This window comes from Lepus europaeus, chromosome 2 (genome assembly GCF_033115175.1).
Source record: "Lepus europaeus isolate LE1 chromosome 2, mLepTim1.pri, whole genome shotgun sequence".
NCBI lineage: Eukaryota > Metazoa > Chordata > Mammalia > Lagomorpha > Leporidae > Lepus > Lepus europaeus.
Window position 1 is genome coordinate 11,281,728 of NC_084828.1, and position 27,631 is coordinate 11,309,358.

The 27,631-nt window shown below is 42.0% G+C and overlaps 1 protein-coding gene across 5 annotated transcripts in view; it reads right to left on the minus strand.

Moving 5' to 3' along the window:
• The window catches only part of ITSN1 (intersectin 1), a 222,842-nt gene that overhangs the window by 88,974 nt on the left and 106,237 nt on the right, over window positions 1-27,631 (minus strand). For all 5 annotated transcript variants that reach the window (XM_062205735.1, XM_062205709.1, XM_062205701.1 and 2 more), the window contains 6 exons: window positions 25,925-26,187; window positions 22,608-22,757; window positions 22,380-22,520; window positions 15,757-15,844; window positions 15,484-15,623; window positions 3,369-3,496 (listed from right to left, as the gene is read on the minus strand). In XM_062205735.1, coding sequence (XP_062061719.1) covers window positions 3,369-3,496; window positions 15,484-15,623; window positions 15,757-15,844; window positions 22,380-22,520; window positions 22,608-22,757; window positions 25,925-26,187 — 910 coding nt within the window. The remainder of the gene's footprint in view (window positions 1-3,368; window positions 3,497-15,483; window positions 15,624-15,756; window positions 15,845-22,379; window positions 22,521-22,607; window positions 22,758-25,924; window positions 26,188-27,631) is intronic.

The window sequence follows — 27,631 nt, forward strand, 5'->3', positions numbered from 1 at the left end:
AGGGAGCCAATGCTGAGATGAAATCATGATTTGGAAAAAACACAGGAAGAAAATTTCTGCCGTATTTTATAAGGTAGTTACAAAAAATATTTTGATACACTGAAATGTATTAAACTGCAAAACAAAATTCAAAAACACGAAATTCATGAAACAGACGAACGTAACTTTCATGAGCTACAGTATATCAACACTGCAAACAAAGCACTGCTTAGATAAGGCCACGATCACTCAGATCATTAAAACTCCTTAGTGAGGGTACACCTCGACTACAAGCACACGCAATGCTAGCAAAACCTTCTTGAAAGCAAAAGACTGTTTTACTGACTTCAACTATTTGGGACTTTGATTTTCAAAGTAGCTGACATAGACAGATCATTGCAATTAAACCTAGGCCTTGAAGATTATGATGGGGACTGGCACTGTGGTGGAGTAGGTTCAGCCTCCATCTGCAGCACCAGCGTCCCATAGGAGTGCCGGTTCTGCTCCACTTGTGATCCAGCTCCCTGCTAATGGCCTGGGAAAGTAGCGGAGGATGGCCCAAGTCCTTGGGCCCCTGGGCCCACATGGGAGACCTGGAAGAAACTCCTGCCTCCTGGCTTCAGATCAGCCCAGTTCCAGCCATTGAAGCCATTTGGGGAGTGAACCAGTGAATGAAGACCTTTCTCTCTGTAACTCTTCCTTTCTCTGTAACTCTTCCTCTCAAATAAATAAACAAATCTTAAAAGAAAACTAGGATGGCCTCAGGACAGTCACCGGGGCACAGCAGGTGAAGCCGCCACCTGGGACACCTGCATCCACTTAGGAGAGCCGGTTCCAGTCCCGGCTCCTCTGCATCTCATTGGGCTTTCTGCTGGGTCCCTGCCACCCACTCAGGAGACCCAGATGGAGTTCCAGACGCCTGACATTGGCCCGGCCCAGCCCTGGCTGTTGCTGGAATTTGGAGAATGAACCAGCAGACGGAAAACTCTCTTTCCGTCACTCTATCCTTGAAATAAATACACAAATTTTTGAAAAAAAGAAAATTATGATGGCCCCAATCTGAAGCTCCCAGGAAAAGTCTGGGAATGATTTTTCTCAAATTCAGAAAATACATTAAATGAAACTAGCATGCAATAACAAACGATATAATGAGAATGATAAAAAGTAGCTTTCCATACCCCTTTAACCAGGTAGGCAGGACCTATTAATATCTGATTTTACAGGCGGGAAAGCTGGGGCAGAGGCAGTAAATGACTTGTCCAAGTCACATGGCCACAGGTGGCTCATGTTCAATCCTGGATTCAAAGTCTCCACCCTGAACCACTATCTGGTATGACCAGCACACAAACGGCACCTTTTGGATTCAGGAAACTGCCATGGTCACACAATGCAAACAAATTATACTTCCATTCTCCACTGCTGAAAATTTATTTCTACTTGGAATGTGGAGATTCAGTGCAGAATTCCTTTCAACTTAAACATTTTACTTAGAAATTTCAAAGCATCTCCTCAAGAAGCATAGAGAACATGTTTGGAGGGATAGGGATGTTAACTGTTACCATCAACCACAAAAATTAAAATTAAAATTGTTTAAAATTTTCTACCAAGAAAGATCACCATTTATATAATTTATAATCATCTAATTTCTGAAATCAAAATGTGGGGACTTTATAAATATAATTGGACTATGTATTATATGTTCTATTTATTAGGATTTTTCTATACTATATTTTCTGTTTATTTCTATCCTGTGGGAAAGTAAATGTTTAATGCAGTACAGTATAAATAATAAAAGCATTTAATAAACTTTGAAGACAAGAAAAAGATGGCTTTAACCAACATACTCTGGAGTTAATCCTAAATTTCACCCCAAAGAAAACCATAACTATTCCTCTGAACAGGTTTAAGACTTTTGCCACCTTCCACTGGCATTAAAAAACAATATGAACAAAAAAACACAAAAGAAAAATAAGTACTATCTAGCTTCATGGTTAAGTGTGCTCAGCTCTGTGGGGTTGTGATGTGCCCTGCCCACTAACATCAATGACCTGCCTCACGACTGTTTCAGTTTAATTTCCATAACAAGTGTTTATAGTGTATCATTGAGACAGTTAGCCGTTTTCGTTTCTTAGAGTCTAAAACTAACAAAAGTAAGCATTTTTTTAAAAAATATTTACTTATTTATTTGAAAGGCAGAGCGACAGAGAAAGAGAAAGAGAGAAATCTTCCATCTGCGGGTTCACTCCCCAAATGGCTATAACAGCCAGGGTTGGGCTGGGCTGAAGCCAGGAACCAGGAACTCCAAACACGTGGGCCATCTTCCATGGCTTTCCCACGTGCGTTAGCAGGGAGCTGGAGCAGAGGTAGAACAGCACAGACTCAAACCAGAACCCCGATACGGGATGTTGACGTCACAAGTAGCAGCGTAACCTGCTGCGCCGCAATGCCAGGCCCAGGAACAAGCTTTTGGTGCACTGGCTAAGGCGCACCACTGGGATGCCTTCGTCCCATACTGGAGTAACTGGGTTCTAGTTCCTGACTCTGCTTCTGATTCCAGTTTCCTGCTAATGTGCCCTCTGGGAGGCAGCAGGTGACACGTCAAGTGTTCAGGCCCTGCCACCTGCCCAGGACACCCAGCTGAAGTTCCTGTTCCTGGCTTCTGCCTGGCCTAGCCCCTGCAGTTGCAGACATTTGGGGGTGTGAACCTGCAAATGGAAGATTTCTCTCTCTCACCCTTTCCAAGAAATAAAAATAAACATCTAAAATGAACTGCAATTTAGAAAGCAAATACCCAGTAACAAAATCAGACACGCCAAAAGATAATGATTCAATTTCTACAGTTTACTACAGGAAAAAACTACCAACACCAATATCCAAATAAAATCAGACAACAATGTGTCTGTATTCTAAACTGAGACGGCAGTTCCTCTCCTTTTGGACTCAAGCTGAATTTGCAGTTGAAAACCGGGAGAAAGAGAAGACAGAGTGGCACTCTGAGTCGGCTGGGGAAGCCCTTGGTGGCACGCTAGCTCAGGGGTTTTGGTTTCACGTCAGGCTCTCTGGCTGCCACTGTTATTAAAAGGCTGTGAACTGGAAACGTATTTTAGTCATTAGCATGCAAATGAGCATTCCAAGTGTCCCAATTTCCTGTATAATTCCATTTATCTACATAGTAGTAGCTTGGGAGCATTCTGTGAACTAACCAAGAACTCCAGGGGGTACTTATATATGCAACGATTTATATCTACACGTGTTTGCGTTCACAAAAGCAACCCACACATGTACATGTTAATGGATCTTTCTGGCACTGTGACAACTTGGAGAAGCCAAAGAATAGGGAATACTAAAAGTTCTTCCAGATGGATCCACAACCCACTGAAAAGACTCACCTTTGGGCTTCCTCTTTCTGTTTCTCTAATTCTATTATCTTTCGCTCCTGTTCTTTCTGTTTCAGTCGCTCAGCCTCTATGGACTTTTGTTTCTGGAGTTGTTGTTTATTATGCATTTCTCTTAGCTCCTGTAAGATAATCAAGAAACAGTTTATGTAATGACAGGAAGCCATAGGCCAGTCAACTGTAAACATGCAACATTTTATGGTGGGGAAGGCTAGGGCACTTGGGAGACAACATTTAGGGTTGAAAAACGGTAACTTGGAAGACTCAAATCACTCTCCAAGTTGACATGACTCATCTCCAGAGGCTGCTTAACTCCACATTCCAGCGAGTCTAACACATTATACTGTTTTCACTCACTCACTAGAGATGGGCGGGAGAGGAGCTTAACTGCTAAAGGTGCAACAATAATACTGGCATGCGACCAGCTTTAGAAACGGCAAGGATCAGGAATAAAGTCTCCTTGTTCTTCTGATAACAAATCAACACCAATTTCGACTGGCTTGGAAAACACATAACACCTCCTCATACCCTACCTCCATTAAAAACCTCACTTCCCTCTTAGGATGCACTGCTCAGAACAAATGCACATCTCTGCTCCATGACCCTTCTCTTTCCCCCAGGGTCTATTTTCCTTCAAACAGCACCTCTTCACTCACTAAATCCACGTCTGATTCAACTGGCCCAGGTTGAAGTAAAAAGGCTATAATCTGCTGACCACCGTGGCTCCAATCTCCTCATTTCACGCTAGCTCCAGGAATACCAGTAATTTCCTTGGAAGGCTACTCAAAAAAGTTCTATGATATTTAAAGCAAGTGGAAAACACCCAAAAGTAGGAGGAATAAGAAAACATCTGTCGAGGGAGAAACCGGCTCTTTGCACAGAAATCAAATGGCCACCAACCGATTCAATCCTAGAAGCTCCCCTTTCGTGGGTCAGCAAGAAATCAGATGAGTCTAAGTGGGTGGCAAAGTAAAGGATGTATTTCCAGTTACATTCTGTGTGGCTAAAGAGGGCTGTCCTCCAGATGGGTAGTTCAGGGTGTGCAGAGTGTGCATGTGGTCGGATTTAAGGACTAAGACCTGCCTTGATAATTGGAAACTCCAAATGGTCACATGTCTTCTTGGTCTAAATTCCTACCCTTCAGCTTCTTTCGAGATTGAACAAATGGAGGGAAGAGAGTGGCAAAAAGAGAGCTTATCTGAAACACACCAGGGTTAAAATGTGCTTGGGACTGGAGGAAGGCCAAATAGGTTAGTCTAATCTTTTCATACTGGTTAATTGCCCTGGGCATAAAGTTAGAATGTACCTACAAGTGCTTTTCAAGTGTAAGTGATTTTAAGAAGGGGAACAGAGATGTAAGAAACAGTTTAACTGAAGACTGGGGGATGGAGAAAGGTACTTGGGGGGACACTGGAGGAAGGGAGAAGGGAGGGGGATGGGCAGGCCTCTGGCTTGGGAGAACTCAGCAGGAGCTGCTGGGATGATCCAGGCAGGGTGCAGCGGTCTGAGGCAACTGTACAAATTGGTGGATAATCAATTCCCTATGGCAGGAGCTCTGGGCACATGGCTTCCAAAGCAGGAAGAGCTTGTGGGACAGCAGCTTAGCTAAGCAGGGGGAAGAAAAGGCCAAGGATGGAGACTCCAGTAAATGAAGAAGGCTCACTGTGACTGCTCAAAGTTCCGAGACGAGAAAATCAACACCCGGGAAAAAAAGACTGCCAGTTCTCATTATCCCTCTCACTGTCACACCATGGGATGTAAAACTTAATTTCAATGTGTTAAAAATTCACCTGTATTTGCTTCCATAGTGATTTACAATCAAGAATAAACAGTAATTTTTAGTAACATGAATGAAGAGTCACACTACTTTTTTGGTTTTGCTATTTCAGAGATGTATGGAATAACAGGGTCAATTCCTACCATTAAGAGAAACCTGCATTTGGGCTCCTTAGTTTCTCACCATGAAAACAAAAACTATATAAGAATGCCACTAACTCAAACTCTGAGTGTCCTGAGAGGGAACAGAGCCGGAAAAGCAAGTCCCCACACAGACAGCGTGAGCCTACTCCATCATTAGCCCAAAGGCAGGAGTCCCTTTAACAGGAAGGGTAGGAAGTAAAGGAAAGACTGACACTTTGACCTCCCAAAGAGACACTACAGTATTGTAGCCCACTTGGTTAGTTAGGCCACAGCCTGCAATGATGCTGGCATCCTGTCTCATGGCCCTGCTTCGAGCTCCGGCCGCTCTGCTTCCAAACCAGCTCTGGACTAACGCACCTGGGAAGGCAGCAAAAGATGGCCCAAGTCCTTGGACCCACCACCCCCAAGACCTGGGTGCAGTTCCTGGCTCCTGGCTTCAGCCGGCTCAGCATCAGCCTTGCAGCCATTTGGGGAGTGAACCAGCAGATAGAAGACTCTATCTCTGACTCTGTCATTTTGGCTTTCAAATAAATACTTTAAAAAAATTTAATTTTCTCCCTTTTTTAAATTTTACCTTCAATAACATTAAAAAAAATCATAAGTTGGTTCAGAAAGAATAATTATGGCAAAAGACTATAATTAAAAGTTACCAAACTGGGAACTAAGGAACCAGAATTCTAACAGGAGGCCCCTGACTTGGCCAGCAGCCAGAACACAGAAGAAATGACCTTTGGGATTTCTTTCAGCAGTAGGATTTGCTGACGTCTCAGACTGTTCACCACGTGACACTACATTCTTCATTTCAGTGTCTCTGGACTTAGGGTTTTATTCTTACAGCAGGAATAAACCAGAAAGGTAGAAAAAAAAAATAGAACAAAGAGCCAAAATTAAACACAAAGAAGTAAGAAATGAGAGGGGAGGAATAACATTTTTGTCTGATGTTAGGGAAGCTGATTATATATTTAAGAAAGAAAAGTTCTTATTTCATCCAGGAAACATGTATTTATAGCAGAATTATATTCAAAAGATTTGACAGTTGGCACTGCACAACCAGACAGAACCTGGTCAGGGTGCACCAATGCGTCAGACAGCCATGGGCACACATATAGATTTTTGGGAACTTCTGGGGACTTTTCATGTCGCCGAGAATTACAATACATTTCCTTTCTACACTGAGCTCCAGTCAACAGATGTGCACACTGGACAGGTAAGACAGATGAAAATAACATTAGTAATATGTCAAGAAAAACTTTTACAAAGAAGAGCAATGGATAAGGAGTGAATTTGAAGATTCTACAAGGAAAAAAATCATCTCAATAAATTTTAAAACTAATTTTTAAGGGGCTGGCGCTGTGGTGTAGTGAGTAAAGCCACTGCCTGCAGTGCTGGAATCCCATATGGGCGCTGGTTCGAGACCAGGCTGCTCCACTTCCAATCCAGCTCTCTGCTTCAGCCTGGAAAAGCAGCAGAAGATGCCCCAAGTGCTTGGGCCCCTGCACCCACGTGGGAGACCCAGAAGAAGCTCCAGGCTCCTGGCTTCAGATCAGCCCAGCTCTGGCTGTTGTGGCCATTTGGGGAGTGAACCAATAGATGAAGACCTCTCTCTCTATCTCTGCAACTGAGCCTTTCAAATAATAAATAAATCTTTAACATATTCAAGAGATTCAAGTACAATGAGTTATTTTAGAGCACCCTTTTTAATTCTTTCCAAGAGAAAAAACTTCAAGGTGAAAATGAATTTGGTGTCATTAGTATCAAGAGTTAGTATCTCAGTCATGGCTCATTCTAAAAATAATTTTTTCTCAAAATCAATTAACTCTATTGCCATACATCTCTTGGCTAGATATCTATCTAGCAACACAGTATTGATTGTACATCAATGAGTTCTACTCAAGGGTACAGTATGTTTTACAATAGGTAAAGCGTAATAATCCATCATTTTTATTTTTTAAGATTTATTTGTTTATTTGAAAGGCAGAGTGAAAGAGAGAGGGAAAAGATACAGAGATATATTCCATCTGCTGGTTCATTTCCCAAATGTCTGCAACAGCCAAGGCCAGCCCAGGTAGAAGTCAAGAGTCGGGAACTCCACTGGGTGTCCCTTGTGGGTGGTAGGAACCCATGGACATGGGCCATCATCCATTGTCTCTCAGGTGGCAACTTAACCTGCTGGGCCACAATGCCTGCCACCAACATTAGCTTTTGATAAAGCATAATACTTAACAAATAAGAAATTATTAAAAAAAGCTTTCAGGCAGTTTTACTTACATGTTACAAACATATGGGAGAAATAAATCTATAAAATGACTAGTATATCTAAATTAAAATAAGAATTCTATCACCAATAAAATATATAGACTTGTAATGCTAAAAAGCAGCATTTCCTAACTAGGGCATAATGAGGCTTGGGCCCTGTGAATACTATGAAACTACACGCAAACTTGAGTTACATGAGCAGTTTTCTGGCAGAGACGGCATGTAACTATTATTAGAGTCTCAAGATGGTGCTTGATCCAACACAGATTACAAACCACCATAAAAAAATTGGCACAGATTTTGTCTAGTATTAGTTAAGATAAAATAAAAATCAGCTTGCTTTCAATATCTTACCATAGACCAAAGAGACAAACATCACATTTCTCCTAAACAAGATCATTGGATCCTAAAACATCTTTGGACGTCCTATGGTATGAAGCCACAGTATTTCAAAAGCAATAGCCTTGACAAATTGAATACTGAAGAAGATCCCACTATTTTTCCACTGAGAAATAAGGTGCATTTTCGAGCGTGCTGAAGATGGCTACTCTGCTGCTAAGGCGAAGGGCACAGAATCCCTTGATTTCATACCCATGACTGGTTCTCCTTCATTTGGGCTGACACTCATGCTATGGGAAGGGATGTGACCTGAAATGTAAAGTGTCCACCAAACTAGATGAATGGGATTTGCTTTCATAAACATTACGTTGTATGCATGCTAGTGCAGAGAAAAAGAACTAACCAGCACCAGGAGCCTAGGAAAGGAGACCAGCAGTTAAGGAAAATGTACTTGCTAATTATGACATCTAATTGTTGATGGATTACTTTGCTTTTGGTTTTTGCACCAGAATGTCTCTTGGAAATGAGACAAAAACAAACATAACTTCATTAATTACTCGAAATTCATGAACTCAACACCGTAAATCAAAACAAAATCTTTAGAATACATGTCATCCTTATAGCAGTTCTTGTACTTTTAATAATGAAATGATCTCATAAGAAATTATCTCCATATAGGTCTAGCACCAGGAATTTCAGGCATCTGTGTCGTCACATTACCTGCAAAAAGTCTAAAGTAGAAGTGCCTCATGTAAATAAACAATATATCTCATCAAGGAGCGATATGTACATAGCATGCTATATCAGAATTCTTATAGGTTTTTGTTTAAAAATATTCTCCACCACCAATTAAGTGGTTGTGAAACAAATTAAAAACTTTTAGAGAAAGCTAAATAACACACCAGTGAGGACAGGGGAATCTAAAAATCTGAAAAATACCTATTTCAGAACACAGAAATTGTACCTAAATCAAGGCAAACTGATATCCATTTATCAAAAAATTATAAAGTTTATTCATCCTTAATGCATTCAAATTAGGTGGGATATAAAGAAAAAGATATATTGATTGGTTATTTGAGAAATGGTGAATATTTAGCCAGTCGTAAGTCCAATTTCCCCTGCACAGTTGGTACTCAATCTACCATAACTGCAATGAAGAAGGAGGCATAGGGTGTGTGTGTGAGAGACAGAGAACTGGAGTGCAAACTAGAAAAATCTGTCTGCAACAGAATCTTCTCCTGAGGCTTTTGCTAAGTGCCCTTGCATACCAGAAAGAGAAAACTGACCCAAGTCTGCTTTGAAAATCTGACTTCCCCCCTCAAAACATCTCACTCTTATTCACAAAGCAACACTTCATTATTGTAAATGCATATCATTCCAAAAGGTAAAACTGTTAAGAAGTTTGGGCACACAAGATAATTAAAAAGGGAGTGGGGGGGAGAGCAAGAGAGAGAGAAGAAAATATATTTTCAAAAGATAGGATTCTGCTTTACTCTCTTTACCAAATCATGGTTTATTAAATAACTAAAAAATATTTAAAAATTAATTCTATAACTAAAAATTTCAACCACTCAGCCAGTAATAGCATAGGATCTGATATATTTCATCTATTAATTATTTTGAAACTTGGGAGTGTTCTAATTATTTGAAATTCAAGGTATCTGTACAAAGAGGCTATAACCAGAGGGCAGGTGTTCTGCATTGTGATTAAGGCACCCGTGAGGATGCCTGTATCCCACACCAGAGCGCCTAGACTCAAGTCCCAACTCTGTTGCAGATCCCAGACCCCTGCTAATGTACATCCTGGGAGGCCAAAGCTGGTGGCTCACTTAGGTCCCTGCCACTCATATGGGAGACCTGGATGGAGTCCCTGGCTCCTAGCTTGGGCCTGGCTCCGCCCTCACTGTTGTGGGTATTTGGGGAGTGAACCTGCAGGTGGAAGAACTATCTCAGTCTCTCTGTTTCTCAAGAAAAAGAAAAGTAAATAAATAAATCTTAAAAGAAAAAAGAGCGCAGTGGCCATTGTGGGGTGAGCCAACGGAAAAGGAAGACCTTTCTCTCTGTCTCTGTCTCTCTCACTGTCCACTCTGCCTGTCAAAAAAAAAAAAAAAAAAAAAAGAGTAAAAAATGTAAGAATTTTTAAGTTTGTACAATCACAAGTAATGAGATTTAAGAAGATTTTATTACTCTAAACAGAATTGTATTTTCCAAAAGGATCATACAGGCAAAAATAAAATTTAATCTTGAATAAAATAAAATAGCGAACCATGAAACAAACATTATTCAACGCATGAAAAAGCAACATTGCTATTGGTATGCACACTGCTTTTTATTGCTGTCTCTGCATCTCTTCTGGGTCTTTCTCTGTCCACCACTGTTTCCCTTCATAAGCATTTTTCCCCTGAGTTCCCATTCTGTTCCCAGTTCTTTTCCCCCTAAACATTTTGCCTTTCACTGCCTTCATAATGAATGAGCCTGCCACAAAAGCAAGAGTATGAAACCACAAGCAAAAAAGCCTCAGTGAGGTAAACAACCTTGTTTACTGTAAGTGGCATTCTCATTTCCATATCAATGCAGACCTTAGGAGCAACAGGTATCACCATCGCAGGCAGAATTTACATTTCTAAGAACTCCTCCTCTCTCCTGCAAGCATTTCCCAAGTACATTTAAGGAACAGGATCCTTAACTCCAAATTAGTCCTAAAAACTCAACTGTGCAGAGAAATAAGATAATATGTGTTTTTTGGAATAGTACACTGACTGTAATATAACACTATCTTCCACATGCTGGAAATAAACACATAGAGCCGAATAATAACCAAGTGCTCTTTCAAAGTTTTGCAGACAACTAGCAAATTCAGTGATGCAAAACGGTTGTTATAAAGACAAGACCACAGTGTACAGGACCTCGTTCAGCTTGTAATCCAGAGCTTACACCATTACACACACGTCTCGTCAGGAGGACACAGTCAAGCACACTGCACGATTAAGAATAACTAGTGACTGTCAGCACGGACACAGAAGGCTTAGTACTTCCTGGCACACGCTATCTCAGACACTGAGCACTCATCTGCGTGGGGAAACCTGAGGCACAGAGCTGGAGATGGCTCCTCATTCTTAGTCTGAGAGAGATGTGCACGGCCTGAGTAGGGCCTGGAGACCTTTAGAAAGAAGTCTAAGTGGATGACACAGCCCAGGAGAACTGCCAGGCACTGCCACACTGCCTCCTCCATTGCCACTGACTGGAAGAAAGAAATGCCCAAATGTAAACGGCCATTCACATAAGGACTTGTCCAGCACACAGAGACTAGACAGGAACCAACAAGACTCAGCTTCTTAACACAAACACAGAAAACCTAGCCTCTTTGGAGCACTGGATTCCTTTTATTTGGCACACAATAGAGCCTTGTAAGCTACAAGTGATCTTTATTCTGTTATAGCTAGATGTAGGTAGAATATGTAATATGTATTGGCTGTCAGTGCCAAGGAAAACTGCTAAGGGCAAGTCAAAGTCAAGTACTACTCTCCAAAAAGTTCCTATCGCTAATGTTATTTGACATTTGCTAGAACCACAATTTTATGCAAATGGATAAACACAATAAGAAAAAAAGCTGTCAAATGTCTCCATGTGCTGTTGAGACACACAGATTCTCCAAGAGTTGAGAGTTTTGATTGTCCTGTCAGTTGAGGTATACAGAGAAAGTCATAATCAGAAATTTTAAACTTATGTCTCTGGAACACAAATCTGAGAAGACTACTCATTTCTTAACATGACAAAATATTTGTTGCATATAGAATACATCTGAAAAGCAGCAATATTTGGTAAATAAATTTGATCCACTGCATTAAAAATACTTTAAGTAGTAGTTCACGCTAGCAATGATCACTAACCAAATCAACTACTATTAGTTAATTCACTGGTTGAATAATTCATTTGATCATCAGAAAGATAAACTTTAAAATTCCTATCAAATGCCTTGAGTACATCTAGCACAAGAGGTTACAATCAGTGTGCTATCATTTCCCCTCATTCTTTTTTTGTAGATTTTTTTAATGCAGTTTATTAGCTGCAATAAGATTCCTATTTTCTTTGACAAGTATTTCTTGCTTTGAAGTGACAAAATTGGAAAAACACATCTTGGACTCTTTCTTGGAATATATAAATATATCTATAACATAAATGTCTATTAAAATACATGGAAAAAATAACTTTTCTCAAGAGAAAAAATGAGCCCTCAAGTCCTTTGAAATCAGAGACAAACTTAGAGCCATAGACTCAAGAGCTAATGTTGAATCTGGAGCCATGGAAGTCATTGTTTTTCTTCTTTAATTAATGAGAGGTATTTTTTCACAGACTATCAGATATTGGGTAGGGAAGCATGTAATTCTTTTTGATGAAGAAAAAAAAAAAAAAACCCAGAAAACAAAACAAAACAAAACCCTGAACAGAAGAATGAACTAGACTCTGTGGTGAAAAGGATGAAAAGAGATTATATGGGTTAAAAAATGAAGAAGAAAACTTTGGGGCAGGTATTTGGCAAAGCAATTAAGGCTTGGGATGCTCACATCTCACACTGGAGTGTCTGGGTTCCAGTCCTGGCTCTGCTTCCAATTCCAGCTTCCTGCAAATGAACACCCAGGAAGGCAGCAGCTGATGGTTCAAGTACTTGGGTCCCTGTGACCCACGTAGGAGGCTCAGATTGGGTTCTGGGCTCCTGGCTTTGGCCTGACCCCTAACTCTAGCTGCTATAACCATTTGGCAAGTAAATGAGCAGATGGAATGAATATTTGTCTCTCTCTCAAATAAAATGAGGGGGAAAAAAGCCATAAAGCTTGTGGAAATGGAATTAAAAGATACTTTTTTTTTGGTGCAGAAAAATTTTTTAAATCCATGCATATATGAGAGGTTTTCAAAAAGTTCACGAAAAATGTATTCATGAAAAAACTGCATGGATTTAGAGAAATTGCTGCACCACAACAAACTTATTTTTTTATTTCATTTCCTACAAACTACTCTGATATAACCAGGCTGGCTAGTGATTTTTTTCTAACTCTCCCATATTAATCTAAAATTAAAGTTAATGGACCAGGTAAACCAAGAACAGAAAGAAATGTTCATACATATATAAGAAACTTTCTGATGCCAAAGGCAGTACCAGCCAATTAAGCCCAGTATGAAAAACGCACAGCATATTTTTAGGATGTTTGCTTTAGCAAAGGCAACAGCAATTCAACTGCCAAAATAATTAAATCCCCACATCTTGGCATTTATCAAAAATCTCTCATGAGAATACAATTTTCTGATGCCTTAGTCTTGTTTTGCAAGTTAAATTTCTAGAAAAAGGAATCTTAACATGAAGGCAGAGAGTTTCACTACTGCTTGGGTGCGGAACACAGCTGATTGCTTACTAAAAGGCACTGCAAGCTTGCAACAGTGTTACATTCTTTCACTTAAAACAGTGACAGGCAGGCTGCATTCATGTGAGCATCTTTAATGTACTTATTATTCTAGAGATGGACAATGGTAGCAGTACTATCAACACCGACATATCAAGTGTAAGTGGACACAGTAAAAGAGAACATATGTAGCAGACACACATATACTCTGTGTAAGCATGAAAGCAAAGTGAAGAAAAACAGTACATTGGCTCAAATAATATTTCCCCTAAGAGCACTTTCCTGGAATTGTACAACCGAGAGAAGTTCATTACTTAATACTCTAAAAAGAACAGCACAAAAACCTCAACCTCAGATGTCTAGACAATTTGGCCTGCAATCTCATCCAAAGGTACATTGAAAATCTCAAACATGCTTCCTAATTAAAACAATTTTTTTTTTAGTAATAAAAAACAGAAGTTTCATTTCTCCCTAGTGTCAAAAGCTAAATTTGTCAAAGTCAAGCAAAAAGAAATTTAAGTTTGGGGCAAATGCTTAGAGTAATGATTAAGACACTGCTTGGGGGGTTGCTGTTGTCCTAAGCCACCACCTGTGACACCAGCACCCCATATCAGCACCATTTTGAGTCCCGGCTGCTTCACTTCCAATCCAGCTCCCCTCCCCCCCCCCTTTTTTTTTTTAAAGATTTATTTATTTATTTGAAAGTCAGAGTTACACAAGAGAGGAGAGGCAGAGAGAGAGAGGTCTTCCAACCACTGGTTCACTCTCCAATTGGCCGCAATGGCCAGAGCTGCGCTGATCCGAAGCCAGGAGCCAAGAGCTTCTTCTGGGTCTCCATGCAGGTGCAGGGGCCCAAGGACTTGGGCCATTTTCTACTGCTTTCCCAGGCCATAGCAGAGAGCTGGATCAGAAGTGGAGCAGCTGTCTCAAGCTGGCGCCCATATGGGATCCCAGCCATTTCAGACCTGGGCGTTAACCCGCTGTACCACAGCGCCAGCCTCCCAGCTCCCTGTTGTAATACTCCTGGGAAAGCAGCAAAGATGACCCAAATGTTTTGGCCCCTGCTACCCACGTGGGAAACCTGGATGGAGTTACAGACTCCTGGCTTCAACTTGGCCCAACCCAAGCCGTTGTGGCCATTTGCGGAGCGAACCAGCAGATAGAAGATTCTCTCACCCTTCCTCTCCCCCTCTAACTCTGCCTTACAAATAAATAAAAAAATAAAGACCCAGATTCAGTTCGGGATCCTGGCTTTGGCCTGGCCCAGCCAAGGCTGTTGTGGGCAGGTGAGAGAAGGGACTCAGCAGATGGGAGATCTCTCTGTCTCTCTCTCTCTCTGACTTCCAAATCAGTAAATTAAATAAACAAAAAAGAGGTAAAATTTAGTTTAAGAAAAAAGAAAGTTAAAGAAAAACAAATATTTGGAGTGGAGGAAAGTATAATATCCAATATCCAATTTGTTAAGAATAAAATTGACTTAAAAAAAATTCCAGTAGTACTTAAATCTTTGAAATATTACATGAGTACTATTTCTAAAATAATGAGCTATTGGCAATCTTTTATGTAAGTGCTAACATTCTTAAGATGATAAAGCTGAAAAATTAAATGAAAAACACCATATTGGAAAGAGGTTGTCACCTCCCATCATACATGCCCTCTGAGCACCAGCATTTTCCTGAGTTCTACTGTGTGAATGACAAAACCACACACCACGTCTGCCACACAGACAAAAGCAATTACTTCACCAAACAACACAATTCTGAAATATGAAGTAACAAAACGAGGATCTACACACAAACACAATCTTAAAGGTACTGGCAGAAAAATTCTTAGTCTTAAAAAAAACCATTTCTTTCAGTAATCCTCAAAGAACATGAGAAAGATGAAGCTTTTGGAACCTGGCTTTGCGAATTCACTTTGCTGTGGTTATAAACAAACAAAAGGAGGGAGAGGTATAAAAACACAATTCAGGTGAAAGACAGACATCTTGTAGGGGCCACTCACTCAGCCCTAATTTATAGATGTCAAATTTCTGCTTTACATTGTAAGGGAGAAAAATGTGATTTAGATTGTATAATGTTCATCTATAAATGTGAAGACTCTCACAAAGGTTGACAGACCAGGTTAATAAATTTTTCTGCCTGACATTAAAAGATTAAAGGGTAGGACGTACGTGCAGGCATACACAGAATAGTTACCTTCAGCTGGTTATTGAAAATATCAATCTCCTGCAGTTTTGATCTAGTTTCTTTTTCCACTTCATCTAGTTGGTCTCGAAGCTGTTGCCGAGCTAGTTCTTTTGCTTCTAAGGCTCTTTTGAGCGTAAGAAGTGAATCTCCTGATTTAGAAAAACATTGCAAAACAAGAAAAACCGCCAGTGAGGAAAACGCTTCTCAATGTTTTCAGGTCGCATAAAGAAATTCTTGTCTATGAGAAAGGGAAAGGTCAACCTTGGAAATGAGAACACCTACTGTGCAGACTGCTCTGCTGCACTTGCTTTAACTGGTCATTGAGTATCTGTTTCTCTGGAATGAGTCGTCCAAGCATCTGCTGAGACTCCTAGGAGAGAAGGAGGCAAACAAGGATGAGCGGCAGAGAAGCTACGAGGCCTGCATTCACCTCGCAGAGCTCAGATCTCTCAGACGCGACTCGCATCGCACGGCCTGGCCCACGGGGCACCTGCATTTCATCCCCGAACCACCGTGCCTCTTGATTCCTTGCCAAGAAATGAATTCTGTTTACAAAATGCTTTCCACTAAAATACAGTTGAGACAGTTATAGCTCCCTTGATATTGCTTATATTTTTGTTGACCTACTGGACAGTTAAAGACTATAAAAAAAAAATACACTTTAAGTAGGACTCAGCACACAGAAAACCGAAGAACTGATCTCTCAATTGCACCTGGATGCAAATGCAGTGACCCTGTTTGTAAACTAATACAGCAGTTCCAATAGGAACTATACTTTATTCTATTCTGAGCTTTGAAACTGAATAGGGCTGAACTGTTTACCCTATACTTGAAGCTGGAAACAGCAATCAAAGAGATTTCAGCAACTAGAATCTTAGCTTCTGTATGTTTTTTCAACACACAGGATGGAATTTTAAACAGGTATACTAAAGTCTTAAACCAACTATTTTTTAACTGGCACACGATAAAAGCTAAACCACCCTTTACAAGGCTGTTTGGAGTTTTTGTGGGTAACTTTCCAAACAGAATATGCTTTAATTCAGCTGAAATTACCCTGCATGGCTTCCACATGTTTGGGTCAGGAAATTTTGACTTTTATTTTTACCTTGATGTAAAATAATCTCTACGTATTGACTTTGGTTTGAAAAACTGAAAAAACCTTAATTAGAAATCTTCAACAGAGACGAAGCAGCACTCTTTTTGAACAACCACCTTTACGTACTGGCCTAAATGGGATGAATCTTGTGTGCTATATTCATACATCTGAGTGGTAAACAGACTTAAGTTCAACAGAAAGGATTTAGAGGGGCAGGAGTTTGGCTCAGCATTTAAGATGCCACCTGCGACACCCACATCACACACTGGAGTGCTGGTTCAAGTCCCAGATCCTTTACTATTGTTGATGGACACCCTGGGAGGCAGCAGTTAGGTGATGGCTGTTCCGTGGGTTCATGCCACACACGTGGGAGACTCAGATTAAGTTTTGGGCTCCCTGCTTTGGCCTAGCCCAGTCCTTGCTCTTGCAACCATTTGGGGGAGTAGATGTGAAAATTCCTCTCTGGCTCACTTGTTCCCTTTCTAATAAAGTGAAAATAAATTTAAAAAATTTTTTTAAAAGAAAGGATTTAGAAGCATCTTATCTTATGAATAATTTATGCCAAAAACAGGAAACTATTGTTTTCCAAAAAAAGCAGAACTGAGTTTTTCCTTCTCTTATGCTCCACATAAATTAAACAATCCTGATCCCAAAGTTTATTTCTAAGACTAAATATCAAGAAGCCTGGCTCAGATCACTGAGGCTGTTTTAAGTATATAAACCATGTACTTTTCTTCCTCCAAACAATGTCTCATTTTTCACTTACTCCTTTTTCAGGATTCCTGGTTTTATTTATTTTATTATCACTAACTGGATATTCTAAGCATCAATCTTAAATACTAAAAATGTATTAGTTCATACCTTTAAGAATACTGAGATAATAAACAAACACATGCCCTTCCCCATTAAGGTTTCACAGGGAATATATCTTTTGAAATTTCTCATCAATAGTTAATGAAAGGCCAGAGTTGTGGTACAGCCGCTTAGGTCACTGCACCCCACGTTTGGAGCACTGGTTTGGGTCCCTGCTGCTCTGCTCTGGAGCCAGCACCCTACTGATGCACCTGGGAAAGCAGCAGAGAATGATCCAAATAATTACTTCCCTGTAACCCACGTGGTAAACCCAGACTGGAGTTCCTGGCTCCTGGCTTCAGCAAGGCCAACTCTGGCTGTTTTGGGCACCATGGGAGTGGACAGGCTGATGGAGGATGGATGGATTGATCTCTCTCTCTCTCTCTCTCTCTCTCTGTCCCTTTTTCTCTGTCATTCTGCCTTTCAAAGAAATAAAAATGGATAAGTAAAGGGGCTGGCATTTTGGCATAGCAGGTTAAGCCGCCACTTATGATGCCAGCAAACCATATGGGTGCCATTTCACATCCTGGTAGCTCCACTTCCAATCCAGTTCTCTGCTAATGCAACTAGAAAAGCAGCAGAAGATGGGCCAAGTGCTCGGGTCCCTGCTCCCAGCATGAAATCGAGATGGAGCTCCAGGTTCCTGGATTTAGCCTGACCTAGCCCTGGCCATTGTGGCCATTTTGGGAGTGAGCAAATGGATGTAAGATCTTTCTCTGTCTTTTCCTCTCTCCGTAACTCTGCCTTTCAAAGAAATAAATAATAATTAAAAAAAAAATATTTGCTGGTGCCGGCGCCGTGGCTCACTCTGTTAATCTTCCACCTGCGAAGCCGGCATCTCATATGGGCGCCAGGTTCTAGTCCCGGTTGCTCCTCTTCCATTCCAGCTCTCTGCTGTGGCCCAGGAGGGCAGTGGAGGATGGCCCAAGTGCTTGAGCCCCTGCACCTGCATGGGAGACCAGGAGGAAGCACCTGGCTCCTGCCATTTGGGGAATGAGCCAACGGAAGGAAGACTTCTCTCTGTCTCTCTCTCTCTCACTGTCTATAACTCTTCCCGTCAAATAAAAAAAAAAAAAAAAAAAATTTGCTGTGCTGATCTGAAGCTAGGAGCCAGGAGCTTCTTCGGGGTCTCTCATGTTGGTGCAGGGACCCAAGTACCTGGGCCATCCTCTGTTGCTTTCCCAGGTGCATTAGAAGGGAGCTGGATTGGAAGTGGAGCAGCTGAGACTCAAACCGGTTGCCATATGGGATGCTGGCAGCACAGCCAGAGGTTTAACCCACTACACCACGGTGCTGGCCCCCAAAATAAATCTTTTAAAAAATTAATGAAAAGAAAAGCTGGCATTGTGGCGTAGTAGGTAAAGCTGCAGCCTGTGACACTAGCACTCCGCATGGGCACCAGTTCGTGCCCCAGTTGCTCTATTTCTGAGGCAGCTCCCTGCTAATGGCCTGGGAAAAGCAGCAGAGAGCCCCAGCACTTGGGCCCCTGCTACCCGTGGGGGAGATCTGGATGAAGATTCTGGCTCCAGTGTGACTCAGCAGTAGCCTTTGAGGGCATTTGGAGAGTGAACCAACAGATGGAAAATCTCTCCTTGTCTCTATCTCCGTAAGTCTGCCTTTCAAATAAATACATAAATCTTTTTAAAAAAAAGGACAAAGTTAATGAAAAGACACAGAGTATCTATATATATACTTCAAAAAGTACAGGCATGTTTTATTTTAAAATGAACTTCTGATACTGTTCACTACATTTATTCATATCCTAAACTCTCATAGTGATGAGGAATTTCTCAGAAATAAAAACTGATAGAACTTAAAGGAAAATGGACAAATCCACAGTGATTAATATAGCAATAGTCTTCTCTCACAGTAGCTGTGAAATCACAAAATCAGTAAGAACAAAGAAGACTGAAACATCACCAGGATTCAACCTGACCCAACTGTCCTCATGGGTCACTCATCCAAAAGTGACAGAGTACACACTGTCTTCAAATGCAAGTGGAATACTCACCCAAACAGATCACTGGCTGGGCCCTAAGTGTCAGTAGATTTAAGAGGATCAAACAGACTGAAGTCACACAGTGTATGCTCTCAAATAATGACATAAGCAAATCAGAAGCCAATAATATACTCAGAAAAAAAAAAAAAAACCAAATATTTGGAAGCAAAACAGGATAATTCTAAATAACCCATCAGTAAAACAAGAAATAACAGTGAACATCAAAAATATTTTGAGTTAAAAAAGACTAAGAGTACAACATATTTTAGTGGAATATCACTAGATTTATAGCTTAAAATGTGTTTATCAGAAATGAAGGTCAAATTCGGTTACTTAAGCTTCCTCCTAACAAAGTTAAAAACAAGGAAATTAAACTCAAAGTAAGTAAATGAAAAGAATAAATAGCATAAGTAAATGGAATAGAAAACAGATGCATCATAGAGGAAAATCAATAAAGCCAAGGGCTTGCTTGATTCTTTTAAATCAATAAACTTCCACTTCTGGCTAGATCGATCACCAAAGGAGGGGAGAGCAAGAAGAGAAGGAGGCACATGGAGAGTGCGTGAGAAGATTCATGTTAACAGATGGTATTGTGGTGTATCTGGTTACTGCCACCTGCGATGCTGGCATCCTATACGGGTGCCAGCTGGAGTCCCAGCTGCCGCTCTTCAGATCCAGCTCCCTACTAAGGCACCCAGAAAAGCAGTGGAAGATGGCCCAAGTTCCTAAGTCTCTGCAGCTATGTGGGAAACTTGGTTGAAGTTCGTGGCTAATAGCTTCAGCTTGGCCCTTGCAGTCATTTAGGGAGTGAACCAGTGGACAGATCTGTCTCTCTATGCAAATCTGCCTTTCAAATAAAATCAATAAATCTTAAAATTGGGATGGGGGGGCACTGTGGCACAGTAGACTAAGCCTCTGCCTGCAGTGCCAGCATCCTATATGGGCACTGGTTTCAAGTCCTAGCCACTCTGTTTCAGACTGAGCTCCCTGCTAATGCTCCTGGGAAGGCAGTGGACGACTGCTCAAGGACCTAAGCCCCTGTCACCCATGTGGGAGACCAGGATGGAGTTCCTGGCTCCTGGCTTCAGTCTGGTCCAGCCCTGGCTGTTGCAGGTATTTGGGGAGAGAGCCAGCAGAGGAAGTTATCTTTTCCTCTATCACTCTGCCTTTCAAGTATATAAATAAATAAATCAATCTTAAAATAAGAGAAAAATAGAAAAAGATGCCCAACACTATTATTCTTCCTGAAAATGCAAAATAAGGCCACAAATAAATACCGCTACACATCCCCCAGAAATGTTAGAATTTTAAATACTGATAACACAGAAGCATGCCTTTGGCCTAGCAGTGAGGAGGCCCACATTTCACACTGGAGAACTTGGATTCAATCCCTGGGTGTGACCCCTGCTCCTGGCTTTGCCCCCGCCCAGCCCTGACGACTGATGGCATATGGAAGGGGAATCAGTGGATGGGAGCTCTGTTTCTGCTTCTCAAACAAATAAAATGTTCACAAAACAAAATATGACAACACAGAGTGTTGGTAAGAATGAGGAATCAATTGCTTCAGTTATGTGGTGCCGGTTAAAGGTACAAACACATTGGAAATAGTGTGAGTTTGTTGCAGGGCTAAACATACACTTACTTACATGACACAGTAACTTTTCTAAAATCTTACCCAAGAGAAACAAAACAAATTTCCATAGAAACACTGGCATATAAATACTCACTGCAGTCTTATGAAAGAATCTGAATGTTAGGCAACAGGTGCACGGACAAATAAGGAAGTACTACTTATTGATGAAAGGAAACATTCAGTTGACAATATGCAAATCCTAAAAATGTCACTCTGAGAAAAAGAAGGCTGACATAAAAAAGTCACACACAAAGACCGAATATGATAATCGTAAGTAATACTTACATGAATGCGCTACTCCTGTAGCTCAGTGCTTGATACCAATTCAGGTGATACTACCACTTTGGACAGGCAATAAAACGGAAGTAGCTAGCGAGGGGGCGCTGAGCCTAATGGGTAAGAGGCCCACTTCCCACACTGGTGTACACTGGTTAGTTCCCGCTCTAGCTACGGACTAGCTTCCTACCAACGCAGATCCTGGCAGTCAGCAGCGAGGCTCCCGGCACCCACGTGGAAGACCTGGATTGAATTCCTGGCTCCTGTCCCTCAGGACAGCCCAGGCCTGTTTCAGGCATTTGGGAAGTGCGCCCTCTCTTTGTTTTGCCTCCTAAATAAATTTTAAAAAACTAAATTAAAAAAAAAAAAATTAAGACAGAACTGCTAACAGTCCTTTTTCTCCAAACAGTCTCTGTACCTAAATCTCTCACGGCCCCCTCCAGAACACATATGCTGGTTTATCGTAACCATCCTGCAGATCTGTCCCACCAGCTCCATCCACAGTGGCTCCTGGCTGTGTCTGGCAGCGCAGAGACCTGCTACACAGGACTCTGGCCCCACTAATGTGGCCTGCGGCTTCTTCTGTCGGACCTCCATGTTGCTTGGCCCCTCGCTGCTTTCAAGTCTCTGCTCCAACATCACTCACAAAAGGCCTGTCGCCACGACCTTAGTTAAAACAACTCCTTCTTATCGAAGGACTTCCGGTCCCCTCCCCTACTCGCTTTCCATGGCACTTCTGACCTTCTAAGAGTACCCGTGGGTGAGTGCCTGGCCCTCCTGCACACGTGGAGACGGGATGCCCCTCTGTGCTGTTCACTGTGGTGGCCTCAGCGCTCACAAGAGCACAGGCACACACAGCAGTGTAAGGCGCACGTCTGTCGCGTTTGTTTACTTGACAATCTACTTTTCAGGCAGCGACTATGCCTATGTCATCTTAGCTTCCCAGTGCCTGCTACATGGAAGATGCTTCGTGTCTGCTGAATGAATAAGTGAGAAGAATTGGAGAAAATCATGGACGCCTAAAGCTTTTACAGGAAGTATTTTCCCACCTGTAACTGCTGCTGGAGATGAGTGATCTCAGCGATTCTCAACTCTCGGGATTTGTTTGTACTCTCAATTTCTTGCCTTTGGGTGGTCAAACGACATCTAATATCTTGAAGTTTTCCTTCCAGTTGATGCTTTTTATCATTCTTTAACAAATGAAAGATGACAGGAATTATTACCATTTTAAAGGTTCAATGTTAGTAAATTTCCAAGGCATAACCTAAGTCACTCACTAGAGCTTCTAATTCAAATTCCAAGGTCTTTTTCTTTGCTTTCAGTACAACTATGTCCTCTTGTTCTTTGTTTCTTTGATTGAGAAGTTCTTGTCTCCGATTCCGTTCCCATTCAAGTTGCCGTTGCCTTTCAAGTTCCCGTTTTGCAGCCTGTGACGTTGATAAACCATTTGTTAACTGCTGTTCTGACAATAAACAACATCTCTTAACCAGAGTAGTGACTAGTAGGGCTTTCCACTTAGCGACAAAGCATTAACCAAAAAATCATATTGCAAAATATCAAAAAAAATTTACAAAAATGTGGTGTTCCTTCTAGGGGAAGAAAAGGATTATTCAGGACTGTATCCATTACACGAGAACTGTTGGGATTATTTCACCCCTGGAATTCCATTCTTTATGCCTAAAACAATGCCCGAAGTGCTAAACAAAAGTATGCTTTCTTATTGGCTTACAAAAAAGGAAAATTTCTTTATCTAGAGAAAGCAAACTAAAACCCCCAAAACAAAAACTTGGCTTTCTTTCATCAAGAGAAATCACGATATACAGTTTGAGTATCCTTTATCTGCAGTACTTCATACTGCAAGTGTCTTGGATTTCAGAGTGTTTTAGAGTTTGAAGTATCTGCTGACGTTACCAGCTGAGAATTCCTAATCCTAAAATACAAAACCCAAGCATTTTGATCAGTTTTGGACTCCAGAGCACTTCATGTTTTTGGATCTCTGGATTAAGGAACACTCAACCTGGATTTCAAATTCTCTTAAGTCTCTGATTCAGACCTCTGTAACTTCCGTTAATTTCTCTGGAACCATTGAGTTCGTCTTGGCACTGATGACTGCTCGACAGAGCACCCGGCCCCCTTTATTGTACTTACCTCTAGCTTTCTCGTCTCCAGCTACACTGTAACACCGTGGACCACAAGTGCAATTTCTGGTCCCCACTGTGCTTCCACGTTTATTCTTACGAATAAATACTCTAAAATGTTATTTCTTGTTTTTTTTTTTTCTCACATTGAAGAATGGAAGGCTGTCTATCTTAGCTGGTCAATTGGGAAATTAAAATCTTACTGTTATCAGTGTGTAACTTCCTGAACCAAAGGCAACTTATGGTTTTCTATATCAAGCAACAGGTCATGAAAACAAACTAGTTTTTTGTTTTTGTTTTTTTAAATAAAGAAAAATCGGGGCCAGCGCTGTGGCATAGCAGGTGAAGCTGCTGCCTGCAGTGCCAGCATCCCATATGGTCACTGGTTCGAGATCTGGCTGCTCCACACTTCTGATCCAGCTCTTTGCTGTGGCCTGGGAAAGCAGCAGAGGACAGCCCAGGTCTTGGGCCCCTGCACCCACATAGGAGACCCAGAAGAAGCTCCTGGCTCCTGATCGGTGCAACTACAGCCATTGCGGCCAACTGGGGAGTGAACTAGCGGATGGAAGACCTCTCTCTCTCTCTCTCTCTCTCTGCCTTTCCTTCTCTCTCTGTGTAACTCTGACTCTCAAATAAATAAATAAATCTTAAACAAGGAAGGAAGGACAGAGCCCATCTTCATAGTTCCCACATGAGAGAACCATGGCACTGATTCTATAACAAAACACTTAAACTGGAAAGGCAAACAGAAACTGGCTTGGTCCCTATCCAGGTGTGGCATCAAATTTATGAAGCTTCTTATCGAATACAGTGAGGATTGCCCAGAAATATTTTTTAAGTGTTCAAGAAAAGGCTGGGGCAGGTTTTGTGGTGGAACAGGTTAAATTGCTACTTGGGACATCCGCATCCCATAACACAGTGCCCAGAACTGAGTCCTGCCTCTGTTTCTGACCCTGCTTCTGCTATTGCTCCTGGGAGGCTGCAGATCATGGCCCAAATACTTGGGTTTCTGCCATCCACACGAGAGGCCCACATGGAGTTCTTGGCTCCTGGCTTCAACCTGGCCCAGCCCCATCTATTGCAGCCATCTGGAGAGAGAACCAGCAGATAGAAGATTTCTATCTCCCTCTCTTACCCCCTCCCTCCCTCCTTCTCTGTCATTCTGCCTTTCAAATAAATAAATAAAACTTTATAATTGGTATAACATGATAGGAGTTTAAAAAATTACTCAACCCCTAATCTTTATATGTTTACATACACATATAAATACAGAGAAAATATGGGAAAACACTTACCTGGTACTGGTCGTTTGTTACAAGACTATCGTCAAAAATTTATACAAAAATGTTCATAACTGGGGTAGGCATTATGACAAAGTGGTTAAGCTTGCCAACACCTGCTTCCTATATCAAAGTTCTGGTTCAAGTTCTGGGTGCTCCTAATTCCAGATTTCCTACTAATGCCCCTGGGAAGGCGGGAGATGAAGGCCCAAGTACTTCAGTCCCTGCCCCCAACATGGGAGACCTGGATGGAGTTCCCAGCTCCAGCCATGGAGGGTATTTGGGGAGTAAACCAGCAGACAGAAGATCTCTCTTGTCTCCCTCTCCCACTCTATATTGCAAATACATAAAACAAACTTCTTAGTAAAAATGTTGTAACAGTATTATTTACAGCAGCCAAATATCTGACCAACAGATAAATGAAATGTGGTTTATCTGGACAATGAAATATTGCTCAGTCATAAAAAGATATAAAATGCTGATTCCTGCTACAATGAGGATGAATCCTGAAAACATTATGCTAAGTGCAAGCCATTCACCACCTGTAAGAAAATGTCCAGGACAGGAATTCTATAGTCAGGGAAAGTGAATTAGTGTCTGCCAGGGCCTGGGGGAGAAAGGAAGAGGGTGTGAGTTTTTGCTGAGCAAAAGGTTTCTTTTTGCAGAGATGAAAACGTTCTGGAGGCCGGCACTGTGCCGCAGCAGGTTAAAGCCCTGGCCTGAAGCGCCAGCATCCCACATGGGTGCCAGTTCGAGTCCCAGCTGCTCCTCTTCCAATCCAGCTCTCTGCTGTGGCCTGGGAAAGCAGTGGAAGATGGCCCACGTCCTTGGGCTCCTGCAGCCACGTGGGAGACCCAGAAGAAGCTCCTGGCTCCTGGCTTCGGATCAGCGCAGCTCCGGCCATTGCAGCCAACTGCGGAGTGAACCATTGGGTGGAAGACCTCTCTGTCTGTCTCTACCTCTCTCTGTAACTCTGTCTTTCAAATAAATAAAATAAATCATTAAAACAATGTTCTGGAATTAGATGGTGGTGGTGGCTGCACAAATTTGTGAATACACTAAAAACACTGACTGTAATAAGAAAAGGGCAGACAATCTTAGTACATCCCTGGAAGAATTCTGACGGAGAGACAGGCGCTCCCGCACCGTCCGTGGGGCTGCTCCTCAGCTGCTTACCTCTCGCCGCTCTATTTCTTTCCTCCTCTCCTCCTCTCTCTGCCGCTCGAGCTCCCGCTGCTTTTCCAGCTGCTTCTCCAGCTCCAGTTGTCTTTTGCGTTCTTGCTCCTGGCGTTCCCGTTCTTTCCTCTCCTGCTCCGCTCGCTCCAGCTGGGCCAAGCGCTCTTGCTCCTTGCGCTGCTGCTCCAACAGAGCCTGTCTTCGTTTCTCCAGCTCCAGGTTGCCACGTTCGAAATTCTCCCGCTTCTTATCTTCAAATGTGACTGTACAACAAGGAACAGATCCATGAAGAAGGCGTGATTTCCAGCATACGATTTTCAGAGAAAAGCTCACTGGCCTATTTGGAATGTGCGGGACAAATCAACTCCCTAGCTCCCTTCCTGTGGTTTTGGTAATAAGCAAAAAGGCCCTTCACCTAAATTCCTTGCTGACAGTTCCCCCCCATGCCAAACACTGTTTCCAGAAACATATTTCCACCACAGATCTACATCATCTTTCTTCTTTCCCACAACTCACCTCAACTACTGACCGCCCAACTCTCCCCAACAGCCTTCCCTGCTGGTCTCCGTGCTGACGTGTGGCCGTCTAACAAGATGACTTCTCCAAGCACGGTAGACGGTGAACCCCCCTTACCCCACATGGAGGAACTGGCTGTGCAGAGTCAGTAAACAATCTTTTCCCATCCAGAATTCAGATTCCTTCTTTGACACACCAGCTAAGAATTTTAGAACTATTACCCAGGTTTTTTGTTTGTTTGCTCTCCTCCTCCGATGATTATTGAGCTTTTATGTCCATTTGATTTTATTTTCAACAATCTCAACCTCCAGGGACCTTACTGTTCTCAGCAATGTGTACTCAACTGTGTGTTTGCCTTACATGCTTGCCCGTGGCACCAACACCAGGCAAGTGCACTCTCACTGCGAGCCTGTGTAGTGTGCCATTCCCATCGTCCCACATCTATTTCAAGAACCGGCATCTTGTACTTTGTCTCAAGAGCTGTGAGCAGCCTTCCTGGCCTCTTCCCACATTCCTCTTTGGACTTCACTGCCCGAGACACACTTCCTGCACATGCTGTGGTCAGGGATGTGGGATTAAAGATGGCAGCATGTCTAGGTTTTCCTGTTCTTCCTGTACCCTTGGCAGTTTCAGAAGAGGCAGCATCCCCTTTACTCTGCCACCTTAAATCTGAAAGTCCCTTCACAGCGCATGCCACAGCATGGGCGAATCTCAAAAATATTATGCTTCCTCAAAGAAGTCAGACATCAAGGGTCTTGTAACACATGATTCCATTATATGAAATATCAAAAAAAAAAAAAAAAGAAATATCCATGGAACAGAGAATGGACTGGCAGTTGGCAGGGGCTGGAGGGCAGTAAGAACGGGAGTGATGAAAATGGTATGGAACAAGAGAGTGGTAATGAGTGTGCAACACAGTGAGTGTGCTAAACACCTCCTTTATAGATGAATGCTCCATCCCCCCACATCCACTTGTGCAGCCCTTCCAGCCCTCAACGCACTGGTATTGTCTCAGGATGACATAGTGGCCTTATAATAGGAGAAAGAGATCTCCCTTGCTCTCTATGCAAGGGAAGAACTCAGAGAGGAGGCAAGAAGAGGAGCTCACAGGAACCCAACAGCCTAGCATCTTGATTTTGGACTTCCAGCTTCCAAAACTGTAATAAATTTCCATGGCTGAAGCCACCCAAA